Source organism: Amblyomma americanum, chromosome 7, assembly GCF_052857255.1.
Source record: "Amblyomma americanum isolate KBUSLIRL-KWMA chromosome 7, ASM5285725v1, whole genome shotgun sequence".
NCBI lineage: Eukaryota > Metazoa > Arthropoda > Arachnida > Ixodida > Ixodidae > Amblyomma > Amblyomma americanum.
Genome location: NC_135503.1, coordinates 35,800,777 through 35,818,516, shown reverse-complemented (window position 1 = coordinate 35,818,516; position 17,740 = coordinate 35,800,777). Strand labels below are relative to the sequence as shown.

Here is a 17,740-nt window from a genome sequence, read left to right as displayed (position 1 = left end):
TAAGGTTTGAAGTTAACTATTTATTGTCAGAAAAGCAAAATGACAAAGTGCCTCCAGCTTTGCAATCATAAAATTTCATTACGGCGTGGGACAGTCTTAGCATGAACTGGCAATGTTGAAGCTCATGTCTACCATAGTAGAACAAAAGATGGTATGATGCAACATGTCATATAACAAGACACGCACTAATCAAGAGAGACATGCGGCTTCTGCCAGCACTACATGGCGGGGACCAGCTTAAATATGCAGGAACAAAGCACTCCGTTAAAGCAAAATTCCTCATTGTCCCAAAATTAGATCATTATAAAAGTCTCTTTCATACAGATCTCAAAGAAAAAAAAAGTAACGGTATATACACAAGATTGTTCTAACAGAAAGTTTGTTGAAAAGCATAGCTCAGCACCTTATTATAAGCTCATTCAAATTTCTGGATGTTGAAACTGAGGCATCTGTCTGCTTTCATTTCAACTCCAGATTTTGTAACGCCCAAAAGTAAGCTGAAATGATGTCTCTACTACCAAAAGTTCAAATCAACACCAATAGAGTGATAACAGCCTTAAGGAAACATTTACACCTCTGTGGTCTACACAAAGGTATATTTGTCATTTCTGTTCAAAACAAAGAGAGTGCACCGGTGCTTTCAAAAACTGCAAGCAACTCTTACACACTATGCAAAGGAGTTCTTTTCCCATCTACTTCATACCTAAAAAGTTTGCATTTTGCAAGCACATAAAAGCTACAAGTTTGGGTTTCAAAAACACAGCCGTGCATTATGTTGTGTAAAATGTGCAGGCAATAATGTTCTCATTTGGGAGAAGAAAGCATCAGGGTATAGGTAGTCCATGGAAAAAAATTAACAGCACTCAGGATGTGCCACGGTCAAGTTATGAGACACACTAGGAAAACAATGAAAAGAAAATTTCCTCCGTGATAATGTTGAATGTTGGCATGTAACCACACATTAATGTCGGCATGCCGAATAAGCTAATGCATGTGGAAAATGATTGCAACGTGAGGTGCGACAAAATTTTCTGAGGCAAAGGCGGTGAGCTGGTGCACAAGAAAAAAAAATACGGATGAAGAAAAACTAGGGCACAGGATGAAGAAAAGTAACGGATAGGAAGCATAAAATGACGACAGTGGGGAGGGGGAAATGACAGCAGTAGTGCAGGAATTATGAATGACAGTATGCAGCTGACAACATACGGTGACTTGTACCAGCCATAGGCCGCTTCTCTGGTGGATGTATGTACCACTAAATCTGGGCCTCGGGTGGATGCATAAAGACCCAAAGTAACACGCAAATAAGGCCTTTGCTCTCCATAACGAAAAATCCACAGCATTACGTGCATTTCCCTTCTCTCTTTATGTACACATGCTACATTTTCTTCTCTTCAATATTTCCTTTCTAACTCGCAGCTTACAAACAACTAAATCTTGCATTATAAACAAACACGAAGCAAACCAACATGTTCGGTGGCCAAGTTGGCAGGATGCAATGGTGAAGAACAACAACAATGCCACAGTCACAGTACACAGAAGTGAGTCTCTTCCATGCACCGCACAAGAAGCAACAAGATAATGCAAGGCAAGGTAGAAAAAAAAAAGGAAGGAAGAGAGGAAAGTCTTTTCCTCATTATGCATTTTGAATGATGCCCGACAGGTGTGAGCTATGTCAAACAGCCGCTCAGCTGTGATGTGTGGAATGATGGGAAGGGGGCCCACGCTGGATCACGTCACTCTCCGGCGTTTCCTCTCCACTGGTGCTGTTGCAGGAGGGGGAGGAATGCGGTTTCTTCGAGAAACACCATTGACGCTACTATCATTCGGTGTTTTTGGTGATGCTGCAAAAGGAAGGAGAAAACATTCCTCAGGACAACACACCACCACGATGCACAATTTCCGACACAGAAATTTGTACTTTTCATGCCTATGACAACTTTTAGATGTGTGCTGTTATGGGCTGCATAAGTTCAATGCAACCTGTTTTGTGTGATCTGTTTTCCATGTCGCTTTCCGTACTGCTGGGTCGCTTTACCTTTTTCATATTATGATTTAATTTTGCATTTCTGCCTCCCTTGAGTGTACCGTATTTACACGATTGTAAGTTGACTCTAACGTAAGTCGACCCCCCCCCCACATCACATTTCTTTGGAGGTCGTTTACACTTGGCCTTCAATAATAAAACGCTACAGCACTATCCTTTGGCCTCCTCTTATTGCCAGATGCTATTGGCTGCCACGTGCGGGAGTGCTCATGGGCACATTCCAAATCGAAACTGCATTAGCCACTGGACTACTCGTACACATTTGCACCATCGTCCTCACTAGCGCTGCCATTGCGATCGCTGCTGCGGTCCCACACCTTGTCGTCCTAACATTGTCGTGCAGCGAAATCCTGCACTTCACAAACCGCCAAATCACGACATCGCGTGGAACAGCTGAAAATTTTGCCTCGCTGCCGCCCCTGTATCCCTTGTTGCGAACGTCGAACTTGCAACCTGGCGCGCAGTTGTTCGTTTCTTTGGCGTAAAGAATGACAGCCATCTTGAATGTAACCGTGAAAGAGCGTGTACGCTTACTGGACCCGGAGCACAAATGACGAAGCGCTACATTAAAAACTTGTGAAACGCGGCTGGCAGTACTCAAATGTGTCAGAGCCAGATAAACTACGCGTGAGCGGCATCGGCTCTTCCGTTGGCTACCGACACTCCCCGGCGCCGCTGCAGCTCCGAGTGGGGGTGCTGCCGCAATTGGAACAGCGGCCCTTCCATCAACTATTGACGCTCCCTTGAGTGCAGAGTGCGCGGTTGAAAGTAAACAACAAAAAAACTTGGACGATGCCTATTAAGAGTAGAATGAGAATGTGCTATCGGGCCACCGCCGCTTATCAGCAGACGCAATCTGCGGCCATGTGTGGGGAGTGGGCTGGTGCCGGTTTGCTGCTTACTTGCGTGGGGCAGGGATGCCGGTTCTGCGCGCCGACATAGCAGCTGCTCAAAACCAGCACCAAAAGCGATGCGAAAGAGCCACGCAGCAAAAATGCAACCATTCTGTAGCATGCCTGATATCTTGTTTGTCTTGCCTTTATTTATGGTGCAATGCTTTTCTTTCAATTTAAAGTCGACCCCTCCACTTTGTATTTTTAAATTTTGAAAAATAGGTCGACTTACAATCGTGTAAACACTGGCTGGTGGCTGAGAAAAATGCAAAATTATGGTACTGCAAAAAAAAAAATCTATAACAAATTGAATTGTTGCTGCCAGAAGGCTGATGTGCTTTGTGCCGCAGGCAGACGAAGTGTCTTCAGTGTTAAGAAAAAATTGCTCTTTGGAGCACAATAAAGTGCAACCCTGGGTTTTCATTGTCTGCATTGTCACCTGTATGCAATAGAACCTCAATGACACATTTTCTAAAAGAGTGCTTAGAAAAATTTATTATGCGGGAAAACGTATGAACCAAAACCAATATGTTTTCGAAAAATGCGACTCGGGAATAAGTACAAGGACACTGCCACTTTCACTTCATAAAATTAATAACAATTCAGTATAACCAGGATCTTATTCATTATTATCATCTTTGTTTTCAGATGATTTGTTACATTGCACTTCTGCACTGCGAAGAAGTCACCATGGCAGTTTACTGCTGCAGCGCTGATGGTCTGATTCGAGTGTCCTCTACCTTGGCCCCCTCATGTTCGCACACCCCTTGGCTCAGACCGCACATGTTAGCGCACCGGCGCTATTTTCTGATGCTTCAGCCCATTGCACTGATACAGTGCAGAGGAGCCACCCGGCCGGCTGACTGCCGCTGGGCACCTGCTGATGCCGCGTGCCCCCAACGCACCTTCTCGTCGCTCGACTTCAATCAAATTCGGTGAAATTATGAATGCACCTGTTAGGAAATCCCACTATCCACGAATGGATTAATCCGTGTTACAAAGACGCTTCCGATCCTGATTAAGAATTCCAAGCCCGCTCCACATGAAACGCTGCTACACAATCCCACTATATACCGATCGGCGAGTTGGCGTGTTAAACGACAGGTGGCACTGCATACACATGTGGTCGAATAAACGGAAACAGACAGATGTGTTTGTAATGAAGGAAAAGTATAGAAAAACATGCCTGACCAAAAATCCCGTGCTTGTGATACAGCTACAAGAGGTTCCATCACAAACACACACCAGACATGATACCACTGGCTCATGCACAAAGGTGCTACGTTTGTTGACTGCCCGGGCAGGTGGGCAGTGTTGAGAGTGTGAACACAATGTTGAAAATCAAACTGCACTGCATAAAATAAATTATTTTAAAATGGTGTACAGTTTATAAACTAACTTTCTGCATGCTGCATTTTTATTTTTCATTTGACTCTTTCCCGAGTACAAGGGTAGCAGCCTCCAATCCCAATTCACAAACCGGCTTAGTGTCGAACAGGATCAGGCTTAATCACAATTGAACTGGCCATGTGGCAACGACAGATCTGCATAGAGTTCGATACTGATTGTCTCAATCCCTACTGAGCTGGCCTGAAGCAACACCGCATCTTCACCGAGTTAGATATACCAATCACCTCAATAACGGCTGAAGCTGACAGTGGAATGGGAGGTTTTTTTTTTTCTTTTTGGAGCGAAAGCTCCGCTTTTCGAATACAAACCTTGAAGGTTATGCTAGGTGCAGATATGACCTTGAGGCGGCCTCAATAACAAAAGAAAAACAAGAAAATTGCGGTGTAGGTGGGAATCAAATGCAGGCCTCTCCGCCATGACTGTCCGACTCTTGGAAGTGAACGAAGGTGTGTCTAGTGAATGCACAGATGTCTAAGAAATGAATCTCCGAGACATGTACTGAGGTGTGCATGAATTATTAAATTATGAGCATGTCTATTACAGATATCCCAATTAAGCGAGTGCCAAATACGTTTCCAGTGGATTTCCTTTGTGCATGGCATGCAGTCATAGCTCCATCATGTGGCACCCACTGAAACCCCAACACGCAATGTACGGCAATGGTCCAGCAGATGGCTCGTGTCTTGTGAATGCACAGATGTGTTAGAAACGTTTCTTCCGCGTTATGTACTGAGGCGTTCATGAATAATTTAATAATGAGCATGCAATTTACCGATGTTCAAATTAAGCGAGTAGCGAAAGTGTCCAGAACGCATTCAACATTGCAGACACCAAGCCGCGTCTAGTTGCCCGATACACCACAGCTTTCGCTATCTAACCAGGTTCAACAGTAGTTAAACCACAGCTAATTTTTTTTGTTCATGCTCTTAGCTATATGAACCAGGAAGTCGTTTGGACTGGGAACATATCAATGAGGTTCTACTGTATACAAGGGAGGTCATGGCAAAATTCAATGCACCCACCTGGAGGGTACCTGCTGGCCTGCATGGCTGGCAGTGACTGACGTCTGGGCGAGTTCCTCACCAGGTCCTGCACAGGCGGGAACGGTAGCCGCTCGTCCTCATTCCCTGTGTTCTGAAGTCGTGCAATGCCCTCATCAACCTTCGCCATTTCTTTCTTGAGCTGCTCGTAGTCCTTCTTCTTCATCACAAATGTAGTGTCCTTCTGCTTCTGTTTGTCGAGTTCTGTCCGAGCATCTCGCTGCTTTTTCATGGCTGCGCTCAGTTTTTTCAGCAACTCTGAAAGTTGAGAACAGCATGCACCTGAAGCAAGCCAGCAATAATAAAAAAAAATGCGTGGAAAACAACTGCAACATTACAACCTATGCACTTGTGCCTGCAATTATATTTGCACCCAAACAAATGAAATGCCGCAAGCCTCAAGCTTAAAAATCAAGTCAACCTACAATTGCATTGCTCTCCCATTACGGCTGCTAATTGCAAAAAGATGGCAGGCTACCCCGATTTAGATGAAAGTAAGGTCGACACCACTGCTAAGGCTCCTCACAATGATGCTTCAGGCACTCACAGGTGTCATGACAGATGCCTAGAGCACAACTACAGACAACAACAGCACGTTTCCCGTCCTTTATTAAAATGTATCAATGGTGTTCTACACGAAGCAAAAGTTTCTCGTCGTGTAAATTTGTTACGCATGCCCCAACTTCCTGCAGCATGCAGGCACTGTGCCCATTCTGGTGGCGGTTACCAGCCTGTTCTTTCTTCTCTTTATACTTTATTATATCAAACCAAATAATGATGATAATGCAATCATTGTAATTTAAACTTCAGTTAAGGTATTGACAACTGGCTTCTGTTTCTAAACCATGCCCCTCTCTTTCTAACTCCAACCGCCACATCCATTATATTTTTCTTGCCAGCAATTGGAGTGACGGCCTCACAGCAAGCTTTCCCACCACCTCCAAGTTCCAATCCCATACATGAGTAGTGGCAGCACCTGCACTGCCTACATACTTTCCTTACTGGGAAAAAAAAAAAGTAAATAGAAGGGTTTAAATTCCTGAAACAACACATGGACTAGGAGGGACGCCGCGGTGGAGGGGGTCTGCATTAATTTAGATCACATGGGTTCTTTTAACAATGTGCACTGACACTGCCCAGTACAGGGGTAGCCTTTGCGTTTCACCACCATCAAAACACGGCCAGCACTGAACCCGGGTCCTCCAGCTCAGTAACTGAGTGCCCTAACCACTGAGCCACCGTGATTGGTGTTCTCTTTTGAGAGAATTAGTCAGTGCTATTTATCAACCTCATCTGCTGCTGTTCAGGGCAATGCATGGCCCCCTAGCAAAGCATGAGACATGCAACAATAAAACAACAACAAAGGAAGGGACATGCCACATGGCTTTCTTGTTGGCAGCCTCGTCTTGTGCACCTCTCCCTTTATTCTTGTTTCCTTATTTTGCAACAACTAGCTCCACAGAGAACCTTATGCTCCACAGAAACTTGTCCAGCCACTCACGGATTTGTTCCTGCACACGGTCCAGGTCCTTCATGGGTGGCTCTCCAAAGACATTGCCCTGCAGCTGGGCCAGGGTGGGTGCCCTGTTCTGGTGGCCACCAAACTTACCCGTGGAGGCTATGCGCTCACCCGTCTTGGCCAAGAGCGTGGGGCATGCGCAAAACTTGGTCACCTGCAGTTCACATGAAGGAGGCAGCCCATGTAACACAGCAGTCAGCACAAGACCTTCTGCTCGACACAATTTCCCATACAAGGAAATGTTTACAGTGACACCAGCCTGGGCAAAGTCATACAACTACAGAAGATGGATGTACACCCCTTCCTGAATCTTTTCCACCAAAAAAAAAATTCCCAGCCTTGGCAGTGCTTTTATATTTTTGTAAATCTCCTCAGAGTACAAGGATATCAGAAGACTGTATAGTCATCATATGTAACCATATGGCTGTGCTCAGGAAGTACATTTGAACTCAAATTATTTTTCTCACTTGAAACTTCATCCAACTAAAAGGACTCCCTGAAAACATTCATCTAACGACTGCTCACACATAGCTCTATCAAAATGCTCAGCCATCTTTTATAATTTCCATCACACTGAAGCATTCACCTGTACATTCACTAACTTCTGCTCCTACTGAGTGCTACTGCTGGCGACACTTCAGTCTGAACAGGGTCAGCGACCGCCTCGTCACAGAGGCAAGGAGCAGCAACGCAAGTCGCTGCACATCAGGCATATGAGGGGACCACACGTGCATTTGTGACACAGCATTAGTCATTAGTGCTAGACTTCATTTTGACCTTAAGGTTGGGCTGTGATGTTCTGGTGATGAGGATAGTACAGAACGGCTTGTTTCCCAAAATTCACGGGAAGAAGTGAGTGGAAGCGAGTGCCTCTGAACGCACACCCCTCCCCTCAACCCCACTGCCCCAAGCCGCGAGTGGCGTCGTCCAAGCCATAGCGGTCGCTGCAGCTGTCCATTTCAATGCAATCGCGCACTCTTTGTAGGCCACCTTGATGGCAACGCAGAGTGTGCCATTATCCCAAGTGGCAATCATGAAGCGAAGCCTATCCAAGATAGTCCATCCGATTGGCTCAGTTTAAATCCTAGATGGTGCGTTTCACGGCGGCGGAGAACCAGTTAGTTGTGACTGATGCATGCTCGAGTCTATATTAGGCCGTAAAAGCCAACTTCAGGTTGAAAAACTATCTTCACAGCATTGCTGACATCTATTTTGGTCGGAAAAGTTGAACTTTTGGACTTCTGAAAGTCCAAAATATTGGTCATGAAAATGTACACGTTCCTATGAGGTGATGGTTCCTGAGCAAAGTACGAAATATCGCGAAAGACCGAATTATTGGAGTCCAAAAAATCAGTCAGCTACTGCATTTGGAAAATAATCCTGCATTATACTTCACACTCTAGGCAACATAGAATGCATTGAAGCAAGTTTCATAGCAGTAAAGTAATTGCAGAAAGAAGTGAAATACAGTACAACTTCGTTAACTTGAACTTCAAAGGACTGGAAAAAAACATTCAAATTACAGTTAAACACGATTTAATGAAGTTAGTCAAATCGACAGTTTACTTCTTAATATTAAAATTTCGCAACATCGAAATTCCGCCAAAAACGCGCTGTGGATAACTCGCAGGAAAAGCTTTTATTTGCGATTAAAATGCTTCTTCTGCCTTTTCTTTGCCAGCAGGAACTGTGTTATGCGACATGTCACAAGCCGCCCCAGCACATCCATTGCGCTGACCACCTCGTGGGTGACTGGAACGACGCACTCGTCTCGAGTTTTGGTTTTTCTTTCACCATCATCCTATTGTAAGTGCCCTGAGCACACCGCAGATACGACATCACATTCCGCCACTGTCACTGCTGTGACCTCGCGACGGGCAACGCCATCGGCCCCCTCCATCCCTCCCTCGCATTTCCGTCACTCGATCTTCTTTCTTCATGTCGGCGAGAACGAGGAGTGTCCTCCAATTACCAAACCAATGAAATGAAATCAGGCCAGCCCCGCTCCTCGTTTGTTGACATATGCGCGAGTGTGTGTCTTTTTGCGCATAAGCGCATAGTCCGAGTTAGAAGCGAGGTTGTCAGGTGTGCGACGGGCTTCCCACCTGACGGGTGTGCCAACGGCACTGACCTTCCAGTCCTTTTACCAAGGTTTGGGCATCCGAAAACGTAATAAACTCAACACACTGACTTCAAGCACAAGCAGCACATCACATTCGGCGCTGGTTCGCCGATTCTGGACGAGATGGCAAGAGCCTCGGGCTGGCCTGGCAGGCTGCCAAGGCTGCGCAGACGCTCGTGCCAGCCTCGCCCGTACTGTCCCAGATGGTGTGGTCGGTGGCATGCTCACCATTGTGATTGTAGTCATATTTACATCTGCCATGCGCTCTGTATGCGAGAGCAGCGCAGCGCCCATAATACGTACGCGCTCCGATACGCACTTCGGCACCCGCTCCACTCGACCATTCGCGCCCGCAATACAATTTTTCCGCACGATCGTTTCCAGCCAGCAATGAAATTTTGTTGCATTGAAAGTGCCCCAAAATCTACTTCATTATACTGAGGCTAAAAATACATGGTGTTCCATGGACGCGAAGTTATGAAAACTGGAATACTTAATTATATTGAGGATTTCAATACATTGAAGCTCGTTACAGCAAGGTTTAACTGTACCTAAAAGTTCGAATCATCGAATGATCCCGAAAAAAAACTGTCAAGAACTATTTGCATCGTAGTAAACTTATTTTGTGAAAGTTTAGTTTAGTTCAGTTTATGGGGGTTTCATGTCCCAAAGTGACTCGGGCTACGAGGGACACCGCAGTGAAGGGCTCCGAAAATTTCGACCACCTAGGGTTCTTTAACATGCACTGACATCTCACAGCACATGGACCTCTAGAATTTCGCCTCCATCAAAATGCAACCACTGAGGCCGGGATCAAACCCATGTATTATGGGTCAGCAGCCAAGCGCCATAACCACAGAGCCACCACGGCACATATTTTGCGAAAGACTAGAAAATGGTTGCGTGATTTTGAGATGAAAACAACGCGGCAACGAATTTTTCACGTTTCCATCAATGCTTTATTGCGTGCATACTGTCAAGAGCTTCGAAGCAGAACTGCTCCAGAATCCTAAGAGCTTCCCACATCCTTCACAGTGCGACTCAGTCGAGCCCTGTCGCTACCGAGTCACACCCATAAGTAGCACTACCGCGTGTGTGGAGGCTTCACTGCACATGCCGCAAACGGCACGTGACGAGCACACATTTTCAGTGCAGTGGAAGAATGAAACCAAGCGGATGAAAGTGAAGGAAATGGCTCAACAGGAGAAAAAAAATAGGGAAAGAAAACACCAGCGATGGAGCAACCAGCGTCCGAAACGGTGCTTAGCTGGGTTAGTTCGAATGATAGATGCTGGCTGGTCGAGCCACTGTCACTGCGGGCTGGCGTGAGGCACAGAAAAGTAAAACCGAAACTAAGCGGTCAGACTATTCTCGGAGACAGGGGCTGTTCATTCCTCGTCACTCCTGCCACCATGTGCACATCAGAGGACAATGGGCGACTTTGCAGCATGGACTTAATTTTTGAGTAGGGCTATTTCAGCGGTTTCTTGCCATGAATCATACCTGGACATGACCTCCTTTGGGAGCCCGTTCAAATTATGCAATTCGAGTACTGTAGCGTCCGATGCCATAGATTTACACAGGCATTGGTCAGGACTGAGCCAGCAGTTCGAATTATCCGGGTTTCGGATTAATGAGGGTCGAATTTATGAACTTTTACTGTACTGACAAGAAAACATAGCATTCCTTACCTCTGTCCTGTACTTGGTAGCATCATCAAATGTGTCCAAAACAATGGTGTCCCCAATGAAGTTCGCAAAAACTGCAAGTGAGCAAGGACAAACAAACCAAGCAGATCACCATTATAAATTCATCAGGGTTTTCACAGCTACAAACAAACACGGATAAAGCCAAATGTGAACTGCCCACAGAAACACCCACCTGTTCGACAGGTTTCTGCGTCCTTCCGAAATATGAAGTAGTCTAGGGCAAACTTGGGGTTTCCTGTTGGGTCGAATGACTTGTTTCTCAGATGAGGCAACCCCCTGAAAATGCAATAGTTATTGTTCTTGAAAGTTAGCTCAGGGCCCAAGTTTCCAGGAACAGCCATAACCAAAATGTTTATTTCCTTCAAAATGAAGTAGCCGGAACAATGCAATTACAAGTTAAAAGGCGACACTGCATGAACAACTAACAGCAATGTCTAACACATCAAATTAAAACCAATAAAAAACTGCAGAACTCTACCACAAAGTTTTACATCAGCTTGATGCATGTGAGCTTTGAAACCAAAAACTGTTAACTGATGTCCAGCACTGCAATGACACTTGTATTCTTCACGAGCAGTTCCATAAGACAAACTAACATGTTCCACAACTCAGTACATATTTCATCCTAAAACAATACTTACATGAACACTATGAACACAACTTACTTTGAGGTATTCCTTTTGTAGATAGACTCCAGTGCAATAACTTGTTGCTTCCCGTTAGTTTTTCGGTAGATATCCTTGGCCTGAAAAATAACAGGAGCAATTAAGCACCAGGTCTCCAAAAACTACTGTTCGCAATTATTTAGCTAAGAGCAAGAAACAGCCTTCATAAAAAAATTGCAAGTGAATATACCAAGCTAAGCTCAAAGCACTGAAAGCGCATCTTCTCAGACCGAAACCAGCAGCAGCAGCAATAAGCCCCCGTGAAGAACTTGTGCCTGGCCCGAAGACGGCTCCTAGTGGGCCTCCCACATCCGAGGAGGCAAGTGGTGTCCTCCACCAACACTGAACTGAGGCCCCGTATTACATCTTCTATATGTTGTGGATTTCAGCAGTCTAGAGTGGTTCTACTCTTGGCAAGGCTCAAGACTGACAACAGACAACCAAAACTTAAAATGAAGATGACATCACTGCGGTGACGTGAAGAACATGAAGTATGTTTAACTCTTTTTCTACCACACCTACTGACCACCGTTAGCTTACTAACGGTGGGTGCAAACATCAATTTCAAATGTTTCCACGCTGTTCTTCAACATGCTGCGCAGTCTGACTCAAAGATATAGTTTAATTTTCTCTTTAGCTTGTCTTTTTTCCACATGGCAGTGATTTTTTAACTGTCCGTGAAAACAGCAGAGTGTAGATGATGAGCACGGTCACCTCCGTAGAACGTAGCACACACCCCGAGATGTGGCAAATCTCGCAATTCAGTTGTGTCCATGGACGGCATGTTCATGCCGTCTATAACTGTGCTGGGAGCCGGCATGGATGCAGCACGCAGGAAGCCACGAAACAATGAAGCGGCCAAGCGCCAATGGATTCTAAAATCCCACTTAGGCCGCTGTGTGGTTGCCGTTTTGTGCGCGCTAAACATAGGCTTTCAAAATGCAGGCACAGGGTAAACCACTATCACAAAGTAACATTCGCGGTGTGGCATGCGGGAAAACTGCCACAGTTGCGATGTAAAAGCCAAGACTATGGTGCATAGGTTTCTAAGGAAGCTTGGACAGGACTGGTTCATGAAAATGCAGCGGCCGGGAAAACACAGCACCCGGAAATGTAACAGAGGAGTTCTACTGTAGAAGCAAAGAGGGGCTGTCGGAAGCAGAAGCAGTGTGCGTCCATGCAAGCTCTGGTTAGACTTCACTAGTAACATTTTTCTGGCAGCAACTACTGTCGAGACAGGTGAGGTGGAGCTTGCTTTAATCTAGAGGCTCATCAGTTGTTTTTTTTTTTTCATTTCAATCTGTGGCACTCCTTGCCCACAAATATGACAAGACCTGTGAGAAGCACAACTGTACTTCGTACACACCACTTTTTCTCCCCAAAGTACATCCCAGAGACTTGTAAACGGAGCTTCTGTGATAGTCCTTCGTGTCCGCAACATACTTCAATACGCAAAAACTGAGCTACAATGTTTCAAGAGCAAGCAAACTTACTTTTGCAGAGTGCCATAACAGGAAATATCTAGGAGACACGCACTCCTCTATTTCACTCTTTTCAACTGTAGTTCAATATGCACAGCATAATAACTTACAAGATGTAATCAGAACTGATGCCCCTGCCTGTCAAAGTGTCAGGTATTCTAGTGAACAAAAAAAACAACAATTTGAGCAGTTCATGAGCTCAAAAAGTTACCTAACATAACACTGCTTACTGACATAAATTGCTCTTTTGAAAAAATATGCAGCAAAAGTAAACTCAACACAGATGTCACCACAATGACCAACATGCACCAGTGTCAAAAGTTCCAGCTATGCCCCAATGCAACTCTAGAGAATCACAAACACGTGGGCAGTGCATCTTTCTATGACATGAAATGCAATGCGCACGTGAAGGTGCAACATGTCCCTATGTTACAGCAAAAGACAGTTTTACAGACACATGTCATGACCCACTGCCTGTGGGGCAATGCTCAACAATGATTGTGGAGGAAACCAACTACTACAGGCAATGCCCCAGCTGCAGTAAAAGCTGGTATGAACTAAGCATGACGATGCTGATTGTTTAGCCATGACAAGCTCTTCAGGAACTCAATGGTTGCATGCATGACGATGCTGATTGTTTAGCCATGACAAGCTCTTCAGGAGCTCAATGGTTGCATGCTGGAGATACACTTCCTCACCTTCTCCATAGTTTCGGTGACCACAACATCAATGTCGCCTCTCATGTGCCAGGACAACACAGCAGACACATCGTCCTCTTCCACCCAGGCAAGATGACCGATCTGCCAATGGTGTACATTTTGGCCATAAGTAAGATGGGCTCCAGTACTGCACATTTCAGCATTTCTGCCACATGCACTGAATTACGATACAGTATTTCACAAGAGAAGCAGAGACGCTGGATGCCAAAGCAAGCAGAGGAGTACATATTTACACGACTTAAAGTCGACCTATTTTTCAAAATTTGTAAATCCGAAGTGGGCGGTCAACTTAAATCGAAACCAAAGCATCGCATCATAAATAAAGGAGGAACAAGTGAGATATCAGGCATGCTACAGCGTGGTTGCCTTTTTGTTGCGCGGCTCCGTCGCATCGCTCTTGGTGCTCGCCTTGAACAGCTGCTCTGTCAACATGCAGAACCGGCATCCCTACCCCACGCGAGGAAGCCAATCGTGGCTGTCGATAAGCAGCAAACCGGTACTGGCCCACTCCCCACATGTGGTCGCAGATTGCGTCTGCTGATAAGCGGTGGCAGCCCAATAACACATTCACTTTCTGCTCTTTATTTTTACTTTCAGCCGTGCACTCTGCGCTCAAGGGAGCGTCAAAAGTTGATGGAAGGGCCGCTGTTCCAATCGCAGCAGCACCCCCACTCGGAACTGCAGCGGCACCGGGGAGTGTTGGTAGCCAACGGAAGAGCCGACGCCGCTCGCGCTTAGTTCCTCTTTCGCTCCGATGCATTTCACTGCTGTCGGCCGCATTTCACAAGTTTTTAATGTAGTGCTTCATCATTTGTGCTCCGGGTCCGGTAAGCGACCGGCGCTCGTTCATGGCTACATTCAAGATGGCTGTCATTCTTTACGCCGAAGAAATAAATTGCGCACCGGGCCGCAAGTTCGACGTTTGCAACGGACGATACAGGTGTGGCAGCTTCAGCGAGGCAAAATTTTCAGCTGTTCCACGTGATGTCGTGACGTGGCTGTTTATGAAGTGCAGGATTTCGCTGCACGACGATGTTAGAACGACAAGCTGTGAGACCGCAGCAGCAATCATGATGGCAGCGCTAGTGAGGACGATGACGCAAGTGTGGACGAGTAGTCCAGTGGCTAATACATTTTCGTTTTGGAATGTGCCCACGGGCACTCCCGTGCGCGGCAGCCGATAGCAGCTGGCGATAAACGGAGATTGCAGGATAGTGCTATTGCGTTCTATTATCAAAGGCGAAGCATAAACGACCCCCAAGTTTTTTTTTGTTTTTTCATAAATGTGATGTGGGGAAGGATTTACATTTGAGTCGACTTACAGTCGCGTAAATACGGTACTCGATAAAGTTAATTACACCTACTACTAGGTTGTACCCCCTTTTGCCATGGTAATTACCTACCTCACGTTGTCTGGCAATAATGTTAGGTGATATCATAAGCCAGTAAAACTTGTGAGCACATGCAAAATTTTACAAAAGTCCATATAATATTGCAAAAAAATGGCATGAACTATTTCATGGTTTCATTGGTTTTAACATACCAAAGACACTTGGACTATGAGGGACGCAGTAGTGGCCATAAATGACTTCATCAGTGTACATGTAACAATGCACATCATAGAAAATCAAGTAAATAATTATTCATTTACTCATACAATACTGCAGGTCATAAAGACCCAAGCAGGAGTGGGATATCATACAGTACCCCAGTGTTACACAATGCTAAATAAGGGGTATGCGATATGACATGATTTGACCATTTATAGTGGTACAAACAGTTCAAATCATTTAGCCACACACAACACAGCATCAAGGAATACATATGTACTGCCACTAACAGCTACATGCCCAGTCTACAAGCAGAAACTGCAATGACTGATTACATCTGGCACGAACCAACACTAAAGGCCAAGACTCTCCGCAGTTTAAAAAGTTCTGAACCACTCCTTGAGCAATTGAAGCTGATGCATCTAGCAGGCAATACACCAGTGTGAAAATCAAGTCAAGTTGCACAGTCCCAAGTGAAATTGAGCTCTGACAAAGAACAATAAAACCTCCACTTCATTTCTCCCAACGCTTTTTAAAATTTATTTCAGCTGTCAAAGGGCAACCATCCATGTGGTGGCGGTCCCCATGTTCACTATGCTGTTGCTGTGTGTTTAGGAAAAATTTTATCTTAATGACATGAGCAGTAAGCAGGGGTAAACAAATATTCAAAACTTCCAATAGTTCGCGAATAGTTTTTGCTATTTGAACTTCATAAACATTCAGGAATTACGAATCTACTGTCCATCTAAACTAGCAGCGAAAGACTTAACGCCTAACTTGACCTTAGGCAGAGTGTAATGCGACAGCATTACAGAGTGAGTCCCTTGCTCTTCAAATGGTAGAGAGCGCCAGTGGCGTGGTGCCGAGCGCGACGGCAATTTCCAAAGCTCCACCTGAGTTACATGAATGGCACCTCATCAGCTGCAAGGCAATGCTTTATATTGTCAAAAGGGAGCTGCTCCATGGCGCAAAGGTAGCACACTTGGCTCCTGACATCGGGGCAGGAAGTTCAATTCTACCTCTCGACGACTAAACTTCTTTAATGCGGAAGTAATTTACTTTAATGTTGAAATACCTTAATTACGACACATTACGACCTCATAATCGCCATTTATGTAACTTCTAGTGTAGTTTCCTAGGAACGTGTGATGGCGTTCCCATGTATGATCTCACTCCTCTCGACCAATGATGTCTGATGTATGCATGATGGCATGACCCTCTTGGCCAATCTGAACTGTCGTCACACTGCTGGACCCTGGGTTTTCTCTACAACGGGACCCTAATGCTATTGCATTACCATTGTGGCATTCCCAAACTGCAGTATCTTGCAAGTGTCACAAAAATTTAAATTTTCTCTTTGCTCATAGAATCGGCAGCCAGCATGCGGAAAAAGCTCACACGGTAATGCTAGGATTCGCATAGAATCAGTGGACTTATGGCCATTGAGAGCCACCGTTGCTACGCGCTCGCGGGTCAGAAAACGGAGTATAGCAACATGCTGCACAATTGTGAAGTGCCATGACGTAGTCAGCAACTGTTTGTAAACATGACTGGCAGCTATCCTTTCATCGCAACCATGGTAGCTTAGTAGTTATGGTGCTCAGCTGCTGACGCGAAAGAGGCGGGTTCGATACTGGCCATGACGGTCGTATTTCAATGGAAGTGAAATTCTAGAGGCCTGTGTACTGTTCAATGTCAGCCATGAAAGAACCTTAGGTGGTCGAAAATATCCATAGCCCTCCACTATGGCGTCCCTCATAGCCAGAGTCGCTTTCAGACGTTAACCTACATATGCCACTACGATCTATCCTTTCATTTTCGACCACTACGATACGAGACGTAGCGCGCATGGAAGCTTATGGAGGATAGCAAAACAGGCGAAGTTGCTGCAGTTGTTTTGTGGCGACCGTTTTGTTCACTAGCAATCTTCGCCAATTAGGATATAGCAACTGCTTGTCTTGGACCACGGAGGATAAGCAGAAGGCACACAACAAAAACGTTGGCCTCGAAGTTGGCCAGCGCAACCGTGCAGCATACAGCGAGGCCCACATGCTGGGACATAACGACATGGTTTCATTTTTGTGCGTTTGGTTTGCGACAGCGTGTGGGACTAACACAAGGCTTGCATTCCGGCGAAACCAATAAGCGAGGGCAAAACGAGATACGTGTCGTTGGAACGCCGTGTTTCAGAGCACACTTCAAAACAAACACTTTTGTCTTCAGACGTCAGGAGGGAACGTGGAGAGAATGAACCCGCGTGCGTTACAGCTCAGATTGCTGCTCTTGTGTCCCGTTTCACAAGCTGTCTTGTTGTGTTTAGCCAGCAGTGCCCTACGCCTTGCCCCTCTGATAAACAACTGCTGATGCTGCTCCTCCAGACAGGAGATATCTGCAGACATTTTATGGCCACCTTACAATTGCAATGCTCTACGGCTGCATTCAGTTCGCTTCTTCATTATGTAAGCATTAAGTCAAACTGTGATGTTAAAAATTTTTTTCCCTCAATGCAATTGTTATCCACAAAACTGTGAACAAGGTATATTAATCTACAAAAAAGAAAGTTAATTTCTAAAGTTATTCAATGC

General features: G+C 45.4%; 1 protein-coding gene across 1 annotated transcript in view; it reads right to left on the bottom strand.

Moving 5' to 3' along the window:
- Positions 1 to 17,740, bottom strand: part of LOC144098890 (structural maintenance of chromosomes flexible hinge domain-containing protein 1-like) — an 85,880-nt gene continuing 68,140 nt past the window's right edge. Inside the window, exons 43-49 of the mRNA XM_077631822.1 lie at positions 13,585 to 13,686; positions 11,406 to 11,485; positions 10,913 to 11,016; positions 10,723 to 10,793; positions 6,892 to 7,063; positions 5,373 to 5,648; positions 1 to 1,844 (exon numbers count right to left, since the gene is read on the bottom strand). Coding sequence (XP_077487948.1) covers positions 1,732 to 1,844; positions 5,373 to 5,648; positions 6,892 to 7,063; positions 10,723 to 10,793; positions 10,913 to 11,016; positions 11,406 to 11,485; positions 13,585 to 13,686 — 918 coding nt within the window. The 3' untranslated portion in view covers positions 1 to 1,731. The remainder of the gene's footprint in view (positions 1,845 to 5,372; positions 5,649 to 6,891; positions 7,064 to 10,722; positions 10,794 to 10,912; positions 11,017 to 11,405; positions 11,486 to 13,584; positions 13,687 to 17,740) is intronic.